Genomic DNA, 21874 nt, shown 5'->3' with positions numbered 1-21874 from the left:
TGCAGTGTACTGCCCTGTGCACCTCTAGAAGATGCAGTGATGGTAAATACAGAGCTTCCCTTTACCCTTTCAGGTTTTGTGCCACGTGTCTTATCTCCTGACTTCTGAACTCAGGGACTTTTCTGTTAATGCTACTCTAGGTTCTGGGTTTTTCCTTGCCCGCCTCGGAGCAAAGATAGGTAGTTTTCAAGCAAAAGAGTAGAGTGGACAGTCCACCTCTTGGTGTAGAGTCCATCCATTTGAGGTCTTTTTGCTTCAGAGTATCTTCCCCTCTACCAGCGTGCCCCTCAGTTGCTTTTTCACCATTAGAGGAAGATGAGGATATTGCTTTCTCTGTGCTTGAGGTTGATCCTCTATCACCCCTCAGTCTCTGTGGTTTCTGGTTTGTTCCTTTAGCTGTCATCTACCTGCTTAGATTGCTGCTCCCTACGGGATGGTTGGCATGAAGAAAGGAAGGGAGATGTGTGGAGGCCGATAGTCTTTATTGGGTTGGGTGTTCTCATTAGCATCAGAGTGCCCTTTTTGTTGACTTGTTTCTGTTAAGTCTACCACTTCTGAATCTCACTGCAGATTATAAGGCAGGGCCTCTGGATTGAGGTTAATGTGTATAAATTTTTACAAACCACCCCAGATGAATCTCATTTGCTCCTATTAGTGAGAACTGCTGATTGGGTAATTGCAACCAGTTTGCATTCTTCCTCTTTGGGTAAGATGCTTTGTTTTTTTTTTTTTGTTTTGTTTTTTGGAGACAGAGTTTCACTGTGACACCCAGGCTGGAGTACAGTGGCAAATCATGGCTCACTGCAGCCTCGACTTCCTAGGCTCAAATGATCCTCCCACCTGAGTCTTCTGAGTAGCTGGGACCACAGGCACGCACCATCATACCCAGCTAATTTAAACATTTTCTTGAAGAGATGGGGTTTGCATATTGTCCAGGCTGATCTCGAACTCCTGGGCTCAAGCAATCGTACTGCCTAGGCTTCTCAAAGTGTTGGGATTATAGGTGTGAGCCACTGTGTCCAGCTTGGTTGGTTTTTTTTTTTTTTGGAGACCAAGTCTCTGTCTGTGTCTAGGCTGGAGTATAGTGGTGCGATCTTGGCTCACTGCTTCCTTTGCCTCCTGGGTTCAAGCGATCCTCCTGCCTCAGTCTCCCGAGTAGCTGAGACTACAGGTGTGTGCCACCACAGCCAGCTAATTTTTGTGTTTTCAGTAAGACAGGGTTTCACCATGTGGTCCAGGATGCTCTGGATCTCCTGACCTCTGATCTGCCTGCCTTGGCCTCCCAAAGTGCTGGGATTACAGGCATGAGCCACCACGCCCAGCCTGCTTGGTTTGGTTTTGTTCTGTGTTTTGTTTTTTTCTTGTTGTGAGGGGAATGATACTTAGTAGATAAGACTTAGTGGATTCATATCTATCTGGTTTCAAATCATATTATGTTAACTAGGTGTGAGAGTTAAATACTTAAGAGCCTCAATTCAGCCTCATTTGAATGAAGGGGACAGTAATATCCATGTTCAGAGTTTCTGTCAAGAGTCTGTCCATAGAAATCACCTGCTCTGTAGCATCATGTAAACATTCAGGAAATGGTAGCTATTGGGGATTTTGAGAATGGTAGCAATAACATTATTTGGAATGTAAAAGTATAAATGTGAATTTGAAGATTTTGGTCTTATATTATCAGCATTACTATCTGTAAATGTTTTACCATGAGAATTTTTTTTTTTTTTTAAAGCAGATTCGTGTGGCAGTTCTTAAATATTTTAAATCTCTCTCTTTCTCTCTCTCTCAAAATAAGTCACTCAGCCTCTGAAGAAGCCTCGGGTTCAGACTCAGGCAGTCAGTCGGAAAGTGAGCAGGGAAGTGATCCAGGAAGTGGACATGGCAGCGAGTCGAATAGCAGTTCTGAATCTTCTGAGAGTCAGTCGGAATCTGAGAGCGAATCAGCAGGTTCCAAATCCCAGCCAGTCCTCCCAGAAGCCAAAGAGAAGCCAGCCTCTAAGAAGGAACGGATAGCTGATGTGAAGAAGGTATCTACTTTGCCCTATAGTACAAATGTGCTGCTAGCCTAGGACAAGCTAGCAGACCTTTATTGGTTATGAAAACTCATTAGTATATCTTGATAATGAAACCTACAGCCATTTTTTCTAGTAATATACAGTAGAATATCTGAGGATACAAATGAAGACTTCTTTCTGCTCTATTAAGGAAAATAAATTACCTGAACCATCCAATTATAGGGAGGAGAGACAAATTTTTGTATGCTTGTTTTTTAACTTTATTTATTTATTTTTGAGACAGAATCTTGCTCTGTTGCCCAGCCTGGAGTACAGTGGCGCGATCTTGGCTCACTGCAACCTCTGCCTCCCAGGTTCAAGTGATTTCCTGCCTCAGCCACCCAAGTAGTTGAAATTACAGGTGTCCACCACCACGCCTGGCTAATTTTTGTATTTTTAGCAGAGACTGGGTTTCACCATGTTGGCCAGTCTGGTCTTGAACTTCTGACCTCAGGTGGTCCACCTGCCTCGGCCTCCCAAAGTGCTGGGGTTATGGACCTGAGCTACCACGCCCAGCTTAAAATATACTTTTAAGGTTAAAGTGAGCAGTTCCAAAGTTAATAATGTGTAGTTACAGATTGGATGGACCTACAAGCCAGTCAGAATGATTGGAGTGTGCCTTTGATAATCATTATCCTAAAATGAGAACTTCTAAGGAAGGCTCTTGGTTTTCTGTGTACACATCGTTTTTACATGTTAGCTCCCTGCCCTCCTCCAAAAGCTTATTACTCATGTAAGAGTACTCAGTCGTGAGTAACTCCACATGGTAGATTTTTCATGGAAGAGTTGACTTAGATATCAGCTCTCAAAAGGGCAAATAAGAACACAAGATAATTTTAGGATGTAAATATTACAATATATGCTGTAATAAAGTCACAGTAGTTGAGCTAGAATGCCTATCTGATGTCTTGGAGTGATAAAACTAGTTGATGTAGTAACACTGAAATGATTTAGCCCTCCCGGTTAATAAGGGCTCCATGAAAACCTGTGTTCAGTAAAACTTTCATAGCTCTAGCAGAGGTCCACGGGTGGGCATGGGTAGACAGGCTAGAGTAAAGCGCTCTTTTCCCTCCTTCCTGTCTCTGCCAGGTTTTTTCAGAGTGTTTTATGTTTACTGCCTCTTCCTGTATTTCCCACTACTTGGTTATTCCTAACTCCTTCTGGTTGGACCTTTTGTCCTTTAACTCCAAGGTGATGCTAAGGCCATTACAGAATCTGTGGACTTGGGATTACGTGATTACATTGGATTCTAGTTGTAAAATGCCTATTCCTGGGCCATCTTCTTTTCTTTTGAAGCCTTGCTTTTCTTCAGCTTACTTCATCATTTTTATGTTGTTGTTGTTAAAGTCATTGTTGATAATGTCCTTTCTTAGTGACATTTGGATCATTTTTCATAAAGATGAGACAGGATCTTGCTCTATCACCCAGGCTGGAGTACAGTGGTGCAATCACAGCTCACTGCAGCCTTGATCTCCTGGGTTCAAGTGATCCTCCCACCTCAGCCTCCCAAGTAGCTGGGACTACAGGCACGTACTGACACACCTGGCTAATTTTAAAAATTTTTTGTAGAGACAGAATCTCCCTATGTAGCTCAGACTGGTCTTCAGCTCCTGGACTCAAGCCATCCTTCCGTCTAGATAGACCTCCCAGGTTGCTGGGATTACATGCCTGGCCCTACCCTTTTAAATGCAAACATTTCACAAGTATCAGCTAGTGGCTTCTTTTGTGCATGTTCTGAGCCTTACTTTTCCAAATATTCTCATGATGTTAGCTGTCACCTGTGATTTGATAACCCATATTTCTCATCTCAGCTTTTACTACTTGCTTAATTTCTGTTATACCTTTTCATGTCAGTGTTCCACAATCCATTCAAATTCCTTTTGCTGCTATGTGATTCTGTTAAAAGAATACAGAATATACTTCGTAGTAGTTATCTCCGGGTAAGAAAGTGAAAATGATTTTTCTCCTCAACTAATCTGTCCTTTAAATGTTTAAAATCACTGATGAGGATTGTTGCAGATCTTAAAGGTTGTTACAGGTCTACAAAAATCAGGTCTTAAAGGCAAAGGACTAATTACTGCTACAGAATAAAAATAGATGTATTAGAGAAAGGGTGGCAGTGGTTCTCCTGAGAACTTCTAGCTGTGTGTTGGCAATGCCTCATCTGCATTTATCTGGGATGTTACATGACCGAGGAACTTAAAGAAAATAAAATTCCTGATTCAAATTAAATAATTAGACTTAATGGGGGCTTTGCTTCTTGTATTTTCAGTTTCACAGGTGGGTTAGTGCAGTCAAGACTGAAACTCAAAGCAGTAGGGAATTTAAAATTTATCAGTAAATACTTTGTCTTTAGTGGAAGCAGCTGCTGTCTCACCTTGCCATATTATGTATGTTTATATTTTAATGCTGTCTCACCTTGCCATATTATGTATGTTTATATTTTAATGATGGGTAAGCAGTATACCATGTAGAGTTATAGCTATTAAGTAACGAAGACATTGTTAAACTAATATATCCTAGAATAATAGGCCTATTTTCAAAATAAATTAGCAAAACAACCCTTTTGATATTTGGTTACTTGAATTCTTTTCCATTGCAATAAATGTTTGATAATAATAATGGGGGTCAAGAAAAAAGATTAATGCATGGTCTCTTAATTTTACAGATGTGGGAAGAATATCCTGATGTTTATGGGGTCAGGCGGTCAAATCGAAGCAGGCAAGAACCATCACGATTTAATATTAAGGAAGAGGTACGGAAAAAATGTTTTCAGGGCATGCATTTAAACTCCCTATCTTCATTCTTTTTGACTATGGTATATGTTACCATTAAAAAGACTGAACTTCAGGCATGGGGGTTAAGTGACTCTAATATGAGCTATCTACGAACAGATACAGTAAGGCAAGAAGTTAATAATCAAATAAAAGAATCTAACCAGAAAGATCATATAATAGTGATTTTTTTAGTAGAGTATTATACAGAATTGACCTCAAAATTATTTATTTTTTAGGTTGTTTCTCATAGTGAAAATTGATTATATAGCGAGAAGTTTACTTTTTTAAGCCCCTAACTTTCTAAATCTCCTAGATTTTTATTAAATGGGTAACTTGTTTGGTAAACAAATAGCAATAGAAATAGTTTTGAATTTGTTCCTGAAAGAGGAGGGAGTGCTTAATTAATGTATCTACTTTTATTTAACTTCTTAAATTTGGTTTCCTTGCTCATTTTTAGTGTGAGATATAATGAGTTTCAAACATACTTAATTGTGAGAGATTGAATAGATTGGTGATTTTAAAATTGATATTCTATACCAGGCTTGGTTGTCTATAGAATCAGACTTCTTTCACCTTTCTCATTTTGTGTGATGTTTTTGTGGATTCTTATTCTGAATTAGATTTATAGACTAGATCCTGAAGAGAGGTTCTTTTGTCTCAATGAAATGTCCCCTTTCTGCTTTCTTAGGAGGACTTTGCTAGTCTTAGCTATATAACGAACTTCTGATGAAAGTTAAATATTGATAGCCACAGGTCAGTGAGTTGGGTGTGGGTTTTTAAATAAATGTACCTTAAAAATCTAATTTATCCTAACATCTGCATTACATTTGTGGTTTTATTTTCAGTGACCTCTGAGCTGGTTTGCCTTTGCTTTTGTTTCCCATAGTGTCTAGCACTAGGTTACTGAGCCATGTTTGTTAAAACCAATCACATAGTTGTAGAAATCTTTTCCTCTTTTATATATTAATTAACACATTCTCTGTAGGGTACAAGATTAACAGCAATAGGAGTAGTTTGCTATTTTCCCTAATTTTGGAGAGAAAGAGCTATTGAAATGTCTGTGACTGTAAACTTTCCTTGGCCTAGTGCTGTTAGCAGAGCACTGTTGGCTCATGAGTGAACATACTCTTAAATGAGTCTAAAATGAATACTTCAGTATTTGGTGCCTTTAAGGCACACTGACTAAATGTTGTGGCATTTTTATTTGATATTCTAAATCTGCAGTATCCAGTATGGTCCGCACTGCTCACATGTGGCTTTTAAAATTCACATTAGTTAAAAATTCCATTTCTCAGTCACATCAGTCACATTTTAAGTGCTCAGTAGTCACATGTGGCTGACGGGTACTGTATTGGACATTGTAGATATGGGACATTTACATCGTTACAGAAAGTTATTGGATATTGCTGTTCTGGAAGTCAAGCTGAGATAAATATTTCCTGACTTTAGAGATAAGTCAGTAATAGCAGAGATAGATTAATTTTCAAATCAAAAGAAGAGGGAGTTCCACCAAGCAAGTGCTTAGGTTTCTTTCTGTCTAAAAGCTCATATTGAATAATGGTATATTGAGTAGATTGTTGATCCAGGAGATAGTGTTGTCCCTAAGAACTGTGAATTAAAGTCTGTAATCATTTTTCCCCCCTCACACACTGAAGGCAAGTAGCGGGTCTGAGAGTGGGAGCCCAAAAAGAAGAGGCCAGAGGCAGCTGAAAAAACAGTAAGTCTTTCATGGGGGAAATTATTCAATCTAGTAGCTTCAAACTTGTCAGCATTTCTAGGACTGCCTTCATTGTGTCTTTAGTCTACTCCAGGTCCCTTAGTCTGCTTCTGTCTCTCTTACTAGAAGGTGACTATCTACCCTGGGTGATTATCTACCCTGGCCTGTTGCAATAGCAGCAGCAGCATTGGAAACCCAAGATTCTCAGTTTAACACATGGAAGGAGTCCACGTATACTCGGGCTGTTGTTTGGGATCAATCTCAGCTTCTTCCATCGGGTTAACCCAATTAGCCCATTGATTTTTTTCAGAAAAATATATATAAATAACAAGTACAGAGGTATTTGGTGTTGTAGTAAGCAAGGAACAAATGTAAATTTGCCATTTTTATGGCAGAATTATATTGGGTGAACATCCATTTTGGTAAGAAATTACGTATTGTTGTTTCTGTATAATTTTAATATTGCAGTTCATAAGCCAGAAAAATTTAATTTGTGGACTTAATGTGAAGTTTCTTTATAACATAGATTTATATGTTCATTATTTTTTAATTTAAAAAGTTCTTATTTATATGATACGAAATTATTTGATTTTTTTTTGAGAAATAATTTTTAAAGTCATTTTTTGGAGAGGGTGTGAATCCTGTTGAAAATCTGAGTTCTATAGCTTCTCTCGAAAATGTAGGTATTCAAAACTTTGTATACCAGTTCAGGGGTTCTCATGTTAAACAACTGTCCATGGCTTCTATTAAGAGCTCTAGGTACATATTCTGTGTTGGAAAATATTATCAATCTTTAGTAAGTGGCCTAAGGCAAGTCATTTGAGATTTTAAAACCCATTTCCTCATCTCCAAAAAAAAGTAATACTGTCTCCCCAACAGGATTATTAGAAGCTATGCTAAGATTTTGTGACATTAAATAAATGTAGGGTATTACAGAGCCTTACAGAAAAGTCAAGTACTTAATATTGCCCTGCTAGAGTGCATTCAGTTTTCATTTGTGTTTTGGAGAAATAGTAACTGTAAGCAAACTGCACTTGTCATCTTAGAAGGCTTTTGTTCTACCCCAGTCTCATGGTCTGGTTGGGAGACTATTATCTGCTTACTGGTCTCATGGCCTTTTGAGTATCTTTCCTGAAATGTCCACCTTGATTACACGCTGGGAAATCAACACATGTAATCCTTACTTCACTATCTGGCTTACATTCCTTTGGTCTCTTGACTGCAAGTTAAATGGTGCTGTGCTTGAATTCTTGACTTCCTATTTTAATGGCCTTATTTGTGTGTGCAGAAGCCAGCGTTTTTTTCAGTCACTGTATAATACATTGCACTTACTCTGGCTCATATTCCTGTCAGCCTTTTTTTTTGGAGACAGGGTCTCACTCTGTTGCTCAGGCTGGAGTGCAGTGGCTTGATCTCAGCTCACTGCAGCCTTGGCCTCCTGGACTTAATTCACCCACCTAAGCTACCCGAGTAGCTGGGACTACAGGCGTGTGCTATCATGCCCAGCTAAGTTTTTAAAAATTTATTGTAGAGACAGGGTCTCAACTATGTTTCTCAGGCTGGTTTCAAACTCCTGAGCTCAAGCAGTCCTCCAGCCTCGGTCTCCTGGGATTACAGGTGTGAGCCACTGTGCCCTACCACTTAACAGTCTTAAGAATTCCCCAAAGTTGGCAACCTTCAGTAGCATATGTGGACCTTTCTTTTCCTGAGTAGAACTCCTTAGTTCCTTGTAGAGTGGGATCTGTCTTCTTTCTCATATTGCTTCCCTACCCTAGGGCTCTTCCATAGGAACTGCCTTGGGCTGAGGTAGGAAGTTCCCCTCATGTTCGTGTGTTTGGACACTGGGCTAGTCTTCCTTTCTGCTATTTTCTGGCCAGCTGGTGAGTATTGTGGATTTATAGAGAGCTCTTCCCCTGAGTCACCAGTTGAGATTCCTGAAAGATTAATTAGAGGAGGTCTTATAGCTGCTAACACTCAAGTTGCAAGGCACAGCACTTTAGGAGGCTTCCGTGATCCAAGCTGAGCAAGTGTAACATAACCTAATGTGTGGGCCCATGCATTTCAGAATTGAGAGAGACTCACTCAGAGAGTGAAAGGTTTGAAATACTGGCACAAAGAAATGCTTTTCTGAAACCCTTCAGATTTTATTCACACATTTTAGAGTTTTTAAGAAGGGACAATTTTGTAAAATTGGTTTAGAATTAAACTTTAGGAAAGTTGCAAGAATGAAAGTGCAGTACAAAGGACATCTTTTATACTTTACCCAGGTTACCATTTTTGCTTCATTTGCTTTGTTGTTGTGGGTGCTATTTATTTAAGAGAGAAGGTCTTGCTCTGTCGCCTAGGCTGAGTGCAGTGGTGCAATCTTGGCTCTCTGCAGCCTCAATCTCCTGACCTTAAGTGATCCTACTACCTCAGCCTCCCAAGTAGCTGGTACAACAGGCGTGGGCCACCATGCCTGATTTTTGTATTTTTGTAGACATAGAGGTCTCACTATGTTGCCCTGGCTGGTCTCAAAGTCCTGGCCTCAAGTTATCCTCTGACCTTGCTCTCCCAAAGTGTTGAGATTAGCAGACGTGAGCCACTGCACCCAGCCTGTGTATGTTTGTATATATACACACATAATGTTTTTTATTAACTATTTGAGACCAAAATTCATAGAATTTTACCTTCTACCCCTTTCCCTTAAATATGTAAGGTATGGTTCTTAAAAATAAGAATATTCTCTTTTATAAGCACAGTACAGTACAGTTTCAACTTAGGTTTAAAACGTTGCTGATGTACTTTTTTTTTTTTTTTTTTTTTTTTTTGAGACGGAGTCTGGCTCTGTCGCCAGGCTGGAGTACAGTGGCGGGATCTTAGCTCACTGCAACCTCTGCCTCCTGGGTTCACGCCATTCTCCTGCCTCAGCCTCCCGAGTAGCTGGGACTACAGGCATGTGCCACCACGTCCAGCTAATTTTTTGTATTTTTCATAGAGATGGGGTTTCACCATGTCCGCCAGGGTGGTCTCGATCTCTTCACCTCGTGATCAGCCTGCCTTGGCCTCCCAAAGTGCTGGGATTGCAGGCTCAAGCCACCACACCTGGTTGCTGATATACTTTTGTCTAATTCATATTCCAGTTTTGTCAGTTAACCCAGTAAAGTCTTTCATAATATTTTTTATTTTTCCATCTCTACTACAGGATCTAGTTTAGGGTCAGTTACTGCAATTAGTTGCATGTCTGGTCTCTCTTTTTTTTTTTTTTATTATACTTTTAAGTTCTAGGGTACATGTACATAGCGTGCAGGTTTGCTACATATGTATACATGTGCCATGTTGGTGTGCTGTACCCATTAACTCATCATTTACATTAGGTATATCTCCTAATGCTATCCCTCCCCCTCCCCCTACCCCACGACAGGCCCTGGTGTGTGATGTTCCCCACCTTGGGTCCAACTGTTCTCATTGTTCAATTCCCACCTATGAGTGAGAACATGCGGTGTTTGGTTTTCTGTTCTTGCGATAGTTTGCTGAGAATGATGGTGCCCAGCTTCATCCATGTCCCTGCAAAGGACATGTCTGGTTTCTTTAATTGGGAGCACTTTCACAGCCTTCTTTTGCTTTTAGGACATTGATGTTTTTGAAGAATGCAGTCTTGCGAGGGGCTGTGTTCTTTGGAGAATTATAAAGAGATCAATTACCCCATCATGATGTGTATTAGGTTTTTTTGTTTTGGGATGGACTCCTCACTCTGTCGCTCAGGCTGGAGTGCAATGGCACAATCTCAGCTCACTGCAACCTCTGCCTCCTGTATTCAAGTGATTCTCCTGCCTCAGCCTCCCAAGTAGCTAGGATTACAGGCATGCGCCACTGTGCCCAGCTGATTTTTGTATTTTCAGTAGAGATGGGGTTTTACCATGTTGGCCAGGCTGGTCTTGAACTCCTGACCTCAGGTGATCCGCCTCGGCCTCCCTAAGTGCTGGGATTACAAGATGAGCCACTGCGCCCAGCCTTTTTTTTTTTTTTTTTTTTTTTAATTAAAGAGACAGGGTCTTACTCTATTGGTGCAGGTGTGTGGTCATAGCCCACTGCAACCTTGAACTCCTGGGCTCAAGTGATCCTCTTGCTTCAGTCTCCCCAGTAGTTGGGACTACAGGCAAGTACCACCACATCCAGCTGTATTCATATTTTTAAAGCTTGGAAGAAGTTATATAGCACAAGGTACCTGCACAATATTTAAAATTTTAAAAAATTAGTTGGCATCATTTAATTGAGAGATGGTGCATAACAATCTGTGTTTTTAGCTTCTTTTGAGAAAATTTGGTAATGCTGGCTCATGTAACAGTGACAGACCAAGAGTTCTCCATTTTGTTCTCATCTGGCCCCTGTGAGTATCTGAGATTGTATCTCTGACTTAGAGTCATACAAACAAAACATTGAATTTTATTTAACCAACTCATGCTGTTTTGATTGAACTTTTTTTTCGTGCATTACCTGTTAATGTTATCCAGATTTGCTCAATGTTGCGTAAGATTTTTGTTGACTCCTGGTCCTGGTGGTTTTGTTTTGTTGTTGTTTTTGAGACAGCATTTTATTCTTACTAGGTGGGAGTGCAGTGCAGTGGCACATTCACAGCTCCCTGCAGCTTTGACCTCCTGGGCTCAGGTGATTCTCCCAGCTTAACCTCCTGAGTAGTTGGGACTAGTAGGCGCACATCACCACACAAGGCTAATTTGTTAATGTTTTGTAAAGACTGGGTCTCACTCTGATGTCCAGGCTTGTCTTGAACTCCTTGGTTCAAGCCATCCTCCCACCATGGCCTTCCAAAGTGCTGGGATTACAAGCATGAGCCACTGTGCCCGGCCCTTTTCCAGTGTTTTGAATTGGAGATTGTCACATATCTGTAACACAGTGGAAGGGAATCACTGTTAGCCTCAGATTTCCTGTGATCATTGGAATTTTTATGAAAGGCATCCTTTCTTGGGGAAATCTACTGAAGATTGAAGAAACAAAAGTAGCTACTTCCCTCTTTTCCAGATGTCTTCTAAGTGGAGGAAAAAGGAGATTTTTTTTTACAGACAGTTAATAGCAAGCCTTACCAACTCTTGGTCAAAGTTCTGGATCATTATATTTAAAAGTAGCTTTTGTTCATTTCCTACTTTATAGTTGATTAGAGTTGATTTGTCTATCTTAGGATTTGTGTCTAGCCAACCACCTTTTCCCAATAAAGGAAGAAAATTATATACATTTAAGTTGCATTTTGACTTTTTCCATGTCTATTTACATTGCCTTGCGGCCTTTTGGCTAAATCTTGGTATTTTTCTCCCTAATTCTCAAAATTTGGGAAAAATTTAGTTGAATTTTGTGTTTTTATGGTATCTAGGGGATTCTGTTAATGGCCTCTTAAGCTGGATATTATGTTTCCTTTGGTACACGTGTGTGTGTGTGTGTGTGTGTGTGTGTGTGTGTGTGTGTGTCTGTATTCTTTTTTTTTATTATTATACTTGAAGTTGTAGGGTACATGTGCATAACGTGCAGGTTCGTTACATATGTATACATGTGCCATGTTGGTATGCTGCACCCGTTAACTCGTCATTTACATTAGGTGTATCTCCTAATGCTATCTCTCCCCCTCCCCCCACCCCATGACAGGCCCCGGTGTGTGATGTTCCCCTTCCGGTGTCCAAGTGTTCTCATTGTTCAATTTCCACCTATGAGTGAGAACATGGGGTGGTTGGTTTTTTGTCCTTGTGATAGTTTGCTGAGAATGATGGTTTCCAGCTTCATCCATGTCCCTACAAAGGACGTTAACTCATCCTTTTTTATGGCTGCATAGTATTCCATGGTGTATATGTGCCACATTTTCTTAATCCAGTCTATCATTGATGGACGTTTGGGTTGGTTCCAGTCACATTTTTTTGCTCACGATCTTGTGTCGTAAACTTTATTGTAGCCTGACTTACAATGTATGGCTTAGTGGTGGAGTCTTGATAAGATTTGTATTTTATAAGAGGCCAGTAATGTAGGAGAGGACAGCAGTTTCACATGTGGGAGAGCCTTATACATCTGTAGGGATGGGAAGTAATTTCTTTGTAACCTGCTCAGTCACCTTTTTCATTTCACCCTTTCTTCACAGTGACTTAGTATTGCTGGTCCTTACTATCTTTTTTCTTGTTCTTGTAAATTAAAAGAAAACTTGAAAGAATCCAACCAGTTTCAAATACGCGTACACACACACTTAGGCCTTTTAAACACTGAGTTTTTCAAATACTCCTAGGACGTGTAAACCTGGCTTTAATGTTTTCTGATTCTTTGGTCCTCAGTGAGTTATGATTGAGAGTAGCAGGGCTGAGGGTTGGTGATATGGCCAAGCAACTCATTTCCTCACTGCACTTCAGTTTCCTTCTCTGGGAGGAGAGCTTTAGACTAGCTGATTTGCTAAGTTTTTAAAAATTTTTTTTTGCATTCTTATATTGGGAGATTCTAAGTCTCCCGATTGTTCATAAGTCTAAATCTGTAATCTAACTGGAAAACTCTAGCCTCAACACATCCATTCTCTGTGTTTGCTGTCTCCCATACTTGTAGAAGTGGACCTCATTGGTAGCCCTGGTTTAGGTTCTCAATTCCTGGGGGAGATACGGTAATTAGAATTTACTGGTGACTGTGGATCTTTCTTGTCTGAAGCAATAGCTGTTCATATTCTTTCAAGCATGCTTCTACTTGTCTCCAGTGTGACTGTATAAGCACCCTCTGAGGGGTAAACTGTTGTGGACTTGGTCTAAGGGAGACTGCAGACTCATATGCTGGTCTCCCACTTACTGTAAACATCTTCCTTTCTTCCTTCCTGGTGATCACCTTATATTCCTTGGATTCTTAGCAAACATTTATTGTACTATGCTCCGGGGAAGCAGAATTAGACCAGTGTCCAGAGTATATATACGAAGGTCTTTGTTTTAAAGAGACTGAAGGATATTAGGCAATACTAACAGGCCTTTCTGTCTTACCAGTAGCACCCCTACCTGTCTGACTGATTGATTGTGCATTCTTTAATTAATTTTTTTTTTTATCCTAACAAAGAAACATCTCCATTTGCCTGACTTTGGCTAATCTCTGGTACAAAGTCGGAACAAAAAGGCTTGGTGTACAAGGAGCCATCTGCTGGGAAAATGCATATGAAAACACGCAGTGCTAGTAGAAGTTGAGTAATATTCATAAAAGCGCTCTGCTGACTGTCCATGGAAGGCCTGAATTGTTGTTTTTTCCCCCTAAGGTCTCTACCAATTCAGGTATAGGGTGACTGTTGTAGCTTTTAGAAAGGTTCTCAATCTGCAGATCAGCCACCTCCTTTTAGTAAGCTTTCACTTGTTACTTTGACCTGTTCTCCCATGAAGAATATTGATTTGACTTTGCAGTTCTGTAGCTATTGTCTTTAGTATGACCTCATTCCCTATAAAGTGACCCATAGACAAATTGGTATTGTTTTATTTACAGAGAAACCCCAGGCACTTGCCTGTCAGTTTTTTTCTAGGTATTTCATGCCCAGCAGCTATTTACGTTTCTTTCCTCTTCCCTGCAGGTGAGAAATGAGTGAGGTCCCTGCAATATCTTGTTTGATTTTCAAGTAAACTAAAACTGTTTGGGGTAGTAGGACACCTGTAGGTTATGGCTCTTTCAAGCCTTCTGAGATCTCAAGGAGGAAAGGAACATCTACTGTATCTAATAATTAATAAAAACTACATCTGTAGCTGAACAGATTAGTTATATGATACGTTTATTGTTGAAAAATAATTTTAGGGACTGTTTCCTTAAATGTATTCTAAAGACTTATAATATCTAGTATAGTGGTTCTCAGAGTTTCTACCCAGTACCAACATTATTTGAATTTGTTGAAATTCATATTTTTTAGGCCTCACCTGAGACCTACTGCATCAGAAACTCTAAGGCCCAGAAATTTTTTTTTGTGGGGGAGGGGCAGATGGGGGCAGGGTTTCGCTCTTACCACCTAGGCTGGAGTACAGTGGCAAAATCACAGCTCACTGCAACCTCAAACTCCTGGGTTCAAGTGATCCTTCTGCCTCCTTAGCCTCCTTAGTAACTAGGACTGTAGACATACTCCACCAGGCCTGTCTCAATTTTAAAATTTTAACTTTAATTTTTGTAGAGAGGTGTCTTGTATTGCTCAGATTGGTCTCGAACTCCTGGACTCAAGTGATCCTCCCGCCTTGGCCTCCCAAAGTGCTAGGATTACAGGCATGAACCATCTCACTTGGCCCAGAAATCTTTTTTAACAAGCCCTTTAGGTGGTTCTGATACATTCTAAAGTTTTGGAACCACTGATCTGGTGCATGTTGTGGTTTCAGTCTTGTCAGTAATAGCAGTAAATTAAAAAAAAATACATATATATCCATTTTTATTTATTTTTGTTACTGGAGATAAAATAGGAATAGATATTATGTAGTCCAGGAAGGATCACAATTCAAGTTTAAACGGAGCTAGAATCTCTTTTAGCATATCTAAAATATGCATGTTCTGCCCTTTGGATTGTAACATTGAAATTGGTTTTGTTGGATCATTTATCTTCAAGGATTCTTTTAGAAAAAAATTATTTTGTTTTGCTTTGATCACAGAGAAAAATGGAAACGGGAACCCTCAGAAGATGAACAGGAGCAAGGCACCAGTGCAGAGAGTGAGCCAGAGCAAAAGAAAGTAAAAGCCAGAAGACCTGTCCCCAGAAGGTGCACTGTTTTGCTTAAAATCTCTACTTCTGGATGAGCTTAATCTGCCGTAGATTGGGAAGGATGGGAAGGATGGTGTCGTGCTAGAATGAGAGCTTTAATGAGATACATTGTGTTTTGATTCTGGGTTTTAGATGTCTGTGGTTCATTTTCAGCCAGCCTATACTGCAGTTGTTACTGATTCTTAGTTCACAGACTAGCTATCATGGGGCAAACATGTCTTCCGCTTTTAGTAAAACTCCTTATATGTTTGGCCAGGGTACAGTCTCTTTTTGGGAGAACAAATTGTTTAAAACACTGTTTGCCTGGCTTAAAGCATACTTGAGTGGTTTATTACCTTGTTCATAAAATCTATATAACATTAAACAAAGAATCTGATTGTGTAGAGAAGGAGGTAGGCTGAAATAGCAGCAAATATGCTAATTTTCGATCAGACAGATGGCAGCCTAAGATAGTGATGACAGGAAAAGGGAGTCAGAAGACAGACAGGCCCCAGGGATAATTACCTTCTTACAGTATTGCTTAGAATGGGCTCAGCAAACTATGCCCTTTGGGCCAAGTTTAATCCACCACCTATTTTTATATGGACTGTGAGCTAAGAATAGTTTTTATAGATGAATATTTCTAATTTACAGTTTAAGGATAGAGAGCACTAAATTTGAACTCCAATCAAGTGAAATGTTATCCCTTCAAAAACAATTCTGTTCTCATTAGTAGATACATAGCAGTAAATGTACTTGATTATTTCATTTTGAATTTTATAAAAAATTTTGTGAAAATTTATTTTCTTTCATTACGTTAAGGACGTTTTGCCCCATTTTGCCTCTTGGCTGGCAGAGCCTAAAGTATTTACTCTCTGGCCATTTACAGAAAAAGTTTGCTAACCTCTGGCCTAGGACATTGTGCTTACCCCGCAACCCCAGCAGGGGAATTTGTCAACTGAATTTTATCTTATTTTATCTCAGTGTAAGCTTCAGGACTGAAATGTCACACCAGTTCTGTCTTTTAGAATTTTACTCATTATTTATTACATCCTTTATCATCTATCTAGGTTTGGTTATGAGAAAGGTATGGGAGGTATGAGAGAAAGAGATAATAAATGTGATCATGAGTTTTCATTTCTCTCCCTGTCTTACTTCTTTCACCTTTTTATCACTGATGGAATATTTGGGGATTTCCTTATGTGAGCTTCTAGACTGTGGCTTTCAGTCCTGGCCATCTCCCTGGTCTGTCGAAGTTAATTCTGTGACAGGGCACACAGTCTCTTAGGTAGTCTTTATGTATAGTTACTTCTTGTGCGTTGCTTTCTTCACACAGACAATAGCATCCTCTGCTTCTTGTTCTGTAGGTTTCTTTATCCTGGAAATCCTTTCATATTAGTATACAGAAAACTCTTTTTTTAATGAGTACATGGTACTGTTTAGTTCCTAGTTGAAGAATATTTAGAGTTTTCTTAATGTTTTGTTATTGCAAATAATGCTATAGTGAATACTTTATTATGCCTGTTTAGATGTATAGCAGTAGGATTAATTCCTACAAGTAAAACTGTTAATTCCTACAAGTAAAATAGTTTGATAGCTATTTCCAATTTGCCTGCCAAAGAGATACTACCATGAACAAAATGCTGTGTATGTGTTTTTATATCAGGTCATCCTGATGAACATTTGTGAAATATTCACATTCTTTCCCATAAATGATTGAGGATTATCAGCATTAGAAAGAATGACCCTCCTGTTGAAAATCCAAATTTCTAGTGAATTAGAATTTCAGGGAGTAGGGCCCGAGAATATGCATGTTTAACATTCCCCAAGTGAAATGTTACATTCTGATGTATGAACCACTGCTCTGGGAAATACTGTAATATAAAGTAGACACCAAATGATAGAGTGAAGACTTAGCTATTTGTTTCTCTTCTCATTTTAGAACAGTGCCCAAACCTCGTGTTAAAAAGCAGCCTAAGACTCAGCGTGGAAAGAGAAAAAAGCAAGATTCTTCTGATGAGGATGATGATGACGATGAAGCTCCCAAAAGGCAGACTCGTCGAAGAGCGGCTAAAAATGTTAGGTAAGTTGTGCCCCAGAATGTTTCACTGGTGCAATGTGATAAAGTAGTTGGTTAGAGTTTGGTTCTCATAAGTTCGGGGTTGTGCACTTAATAGATAAAAATAACAACCTATGTCCTGAACTTGTTTTCAGAAGTCTGGTTAGCTTTCTTGCAAAAAGAATGGTATTGAGCCAAGGGGAATATGAAAAGAGTAGCAATAGCTCATTTGAAGCCTTCATTCTTGTTAAAGAATCACCACAAGTTCACCTCCTGTCCAATGGTGACTTAGTGGCATTATCTTCATTTCATAACTTTTTTTTCATTAAAGATATTTGGGTTATATTCCTACTTCTGAATTGCTCTTTTGAGTCACAGACATTTTTGTGAGGTTCAACTTAATGTGTTGCTACTTGAATCTAATTTTATCAAGTACTAATAGGATATGAAGCATTAATAGGAATTATTATTAGTGAAATAGGCCAGACGCAGTGGCTCATGCCTGTAATTCCAACAATTTGGGAGGCCGAGGCAAGCAGATTGCTTGAGCCCAGGAGTTTGAGATCAGCCTGGACAACAGGGTGAGACCCTGTCTTTACAAAAGTAAGAAAAGCCAAGTGTGGTGGCAGCATGCACCTGCATTCCCAGTTACTTGGGAGGCTGAGGTGGGAGAATCCTGGGAGATGGAGGTTGCAGTGAACTGAGATCGTGCCACTGCACTCCAGCCTAGGCGAAAAAGCTAGATTCTGTCTCAAAAGAAAAGAAAAAAAAAAAACGAAATAAAGGAACAGATATATGCAAACACTAGTAGTTTACTTTATAGAAATCAAGCTTTTTTTTTTTAGATTTTACAGACTTCTTTTGTTCTTCTTAGAGATGGTGAAAATGAATCCTAGAGACATTCGTTACTTATTCAGTGTATCCAGTTAATAATTCCAAAGCTAGGTCTAGGCTTTGAGTATGCTAGTATATAGCCTAGCACTTTTTCTTACTATAACTGTACTACATCCAGGATTGTTTTTCTTTCTTGTGACTCAATCATTTGTTGTTAAATGGGAAGATACATATATATATATGTATATGTATATGTATATATATATATATATTTTTTTTTTGAGACAGTCTTGCTCTGTTGCCCAGGCTAGAGTGCAATGGCATGATCTCAGATCACTGCAACTTCCACCTCCCAGATTCAAGTGATTCTCCTCCCTCAGCCTCTTGAGTAGCTGGGATTACAAGCACCTGCTGTGCCGGCTAATTTTTGTATTTTTAGTAAATACGGGGTTTCACCATCTTGGCCAGGCTGGTCTCTAACTCCTGACCTCGTGATCCAACTTCTTCAGCCTCCCAAAGTGCTGGGATTACAGGTGTGATCCTCCACGCTTAGCCAAAGTTTTCCTTTTCGTTTTGTAAACCAGCAAGTACTTGTGTTGAAGCTTCCAACAGTTTGGGAATTCTTTAATTTCATATTCTTGTTACTGGGAGACAACAAACAGGGTTGAAATTTTAATTTTAGAAATATTGCTTCTCTTTTGCCTGATGAAATAGCAGCACATTTTTTCTTCCATTATGCTTTTCTTCTTTTGTCTGCTTGTTTGCATAATAATCTGATACTAAAAAATGAAAGAAATAGAAGTATCCTTATAGTTTTCTTTATCTTGCTTACACAAATTAGTATAAATATAGCATTTTTATTTTCAAATATGAGTTAGACTTCCTACAGTTGCTTAGGAGCATGCATCAGCTCTTTAGGAAAAAAAGAAAACAAGCTTTGAACCTACCAAATGGCAGATCTATAAAACAACATGTTTTTGGAACCAAAAGAGTATGGTTTCTTATTCTAGTGATACTTATGTGTGGCAGTTTAATTCTGAAGAGATCATTTCTCATTCAGCATTATTCCTCTTGCAGTTACAAAGAAGATGATGACTTTGAGACTGACTCAGATGATCTCATTGAAATGACTGGAGAAGGAGTTGATGAACAGCAGGATAATAGTGAAACTATTGAAAAGGTCTTAGATTCAAGACTGGGAAAGAAAGGAGGTATGTGTATTTGGGGAGCAAATTGCATTTTATATATGCTCAGTAAGGCTCAGATTTTAGGTATTTTAGCTCTGATGTGATGAATTTTAGTCTACTGCTGTGTTTGTTGTGATGTGTAGAAGTCTTTCTGACCCCGTGTTTCAGAGCTGAGGACAAAGGAATGTGTCCATTATGTCTTTAAGATTTTAAATTAAGCTAGTATAGGTTAAGTGTCAATGTTTTATAAAGCAGTGATATAGCAGAGATACCTGCTAAATCACATTAAGCAAATCCATCTTTGGTTATTTGTTTCTTAATCTCCTTGTGAAAATATCAAACTGGTTAAATAAATATTTTGGTACTATTGATGATTTTTAAATATCTAATTTAGATATCTCATAACTAAGTTGCGTTAAACTTTCGTAAAGGAAATACCAAAATGCTTTTCTTTTGGCGTTTTTTTTTTTCTTCTTCATTCTGTCTTCTATTGAGGTTAAGAGAGTTAACAGGGGACTTCGAGTAGGGGAGGTTGGAGGAGGATATTTTGATGTTCTATCCCTAGTCTTGGAGAGAGGGATTTGTTTTAACGAGTTAGTAAGGGACCAAAACAAAAGGATGTTACTGATCTGTTTTATTTTTGGATAAGGGATTTCTTTGATTTCACCTGCAAAATTTGGAATATGTAAAAATTGGGTTTACATTTTTAAAATACTTGAAATTTATGATTGAGTCCATCCTGTGCTGTTTGTGAGTTTGTACTTATTTCAGGTTGGACTATTTTGATGCTTCATCCAAAAAGGGAGTCTTTAGAGAATTGCTTTCTTGGGAAGCTTTTTAATATCTGGTGTAATACACTCTCTTTCAAGTGTACCTAATCCTTTTGCAGCCACTGGAGCTTCTACTACTGTATATGCGATTGAAGCTAATGGAGACCCTAGTGGTGACTTTGACACTGAAAAGGATGAAGGTGAAATCCAGTACCTCATCAAGTGGAAGGGTTGGTCTTACATCCACAGCACATGGGAGAGTGAAGAATCCTTACAGCAACAGAAAGTGAAGGGCCTAAAAAAACTAGAGAACTTCAAGAAAAAAGAGGATGAAATCAAACAATGGTACATTTTCCATCATGGATTAAAGAAATATATTTGCAGCCTGAGGGAAGGGGAGGTTTTAAAATAATGCATGGAGATCACAGCTATCTAGAATCTCAGATTTTGCTTTGATCGTCTAAACATGGAGCCATTTACAATTCTATTTTATAAGATTGTGACCAGAAGATACTATGTTTTTATATATGACTACCAAGTTTTTGGAGTTAACTGGCTTATGGAGCATTATTCACACATTCTTTAATTTTCACAATAAATGCATGAGATTTGTACTGTTATTACCCGTTTTATAGATGGGGAGAATACGGCAGACAGCAGTTCTGTGGGTGGACTCAGGATTTGAATTCTGACACCCTGAATCCAGAGCTCATTCTCTTAAGCACCTTGTTATTTTCCTGTAGTTAGGCTGGGGTGGCTTAGATGTAAAGAATATTCTGGACCGGGCGCGGTGGCTCAAGCCTGTAATCCCAGCACTTTGGGAGGCCGAGACAGGCGGATCACGAGGTCAGGAGATCGAGACCATCCTGGGGAACACGGTGAAACCCCGTCTCTACTACAAAAATACAAAAAACTAGTCGGGTGAGGTGGCGGGCGCCTGTAGTCCCAGCTACTCCGGAGGCTGAGGCAGGAGAATGGCATGAACCCGGGAGGCGGAGTTTGCAGTGAGCTGAGATCCGGCCACTGCACTCCAGCCTCGGCTACAGAGCGAGACTCCATCTCAAAAAAAAAAAAAGAATATTCTGGAACTCTCTGGATTATGATACAATTAAAACATTCTGGTTTTATACAATTTGCAGAAATGATGTGAAGGAAATGATTAGGTAACTAAAACTGTGATAGTCCTCGTGTGTTTAGTTTACATACAGCCTTGAATGTCTGGGTGTTGTATATGGGAAATACGTGGAGCTATACCACACACAAACCTAAACTGGGTAATAATGGTATCAAGTTCAGCCTGAAGACATACCTGTCTGTGTGGTGTGATCAGCCTATTTTTGTGTGTGGAATGTGGACAGTAATTCTGGTTTTATTACTGTGCAAAATGTGCTACTTTAGTAAATTACATGTTTTTCCTTTGACTCAAAACTGAAAATATATACCCCTTAGATGGTGAGGTAGGCTTGTAAAGCAGTTACAAATTTGAAGTCATCTGAAATACAATAATTCTAATGTTAAGTTGCTGCTGTTGTCATCTGAAAAGTTTTGGTACTAAGAATAACTAGTTTTCCAAAAGTCATGTTTAATCAATCCTAAAACCCATACATATATGAGAAAAGGCATAGTTTTATTTTCCTGATCTGTTTAAATGTGTGAATTTGTCACATGAATCTATCACATAAAATAGTTATTTTAGGTCTCTTTTAAACAGGACACATCAGAGAGGCAGGTAACTGGTATATCCTATGAGTGTAAGGTTTTCAGTGTTTTCCAAAAGT

General features: G+C 39.1%; 1 protein-coding gene across 1 annotated transcript in view; it reads left to right on the top strand.

Moving 5' to 3' along the window:
• Positions 1-21874, top strand: part of CHD2 (chromodomain helicase DNA binding protein 2) — a 151438-nt gene that overhangs the window by 40344 nt on the left and 89220 nt on the right. The window contains 7 exon segments of the mRNA XM_017875233.1: positions 1796-2027; positions 4723-4809; positions 6487-6548; positions 15158-15265; positions 17189-17329; positions 19217-19350; positions 20216-20441. Coding sequence (XP_017730722.1) covers positions 1796-2027; positions 4723-4809; positions 6487-6548; positions 15158-15265; positions 17189-17329; positions 19217-19350; positions 20216-20441 — 990 coding nt within the window.

Source organism: Rhinopithecus bieti, unplaced genomic scaffold, assembly GCF_001698545.2.
Source record: "Rhinopithecus bieti isolate Rb0 unplaced genomic scaffold, ASM169854v2 scaffold_9696, whole genome shotgun sequence".
NCBI classification, from domain to species: domain Eukaryota; kingdom Metazoa; phylum Chordata; class Mammalia; order Primates; family Cercopithecidae; genus Rhinopithecus; species Rhinopithecus bieti.
This window is presented reverse-complemented; position numbering and strand designations above follow the sequence as displayed.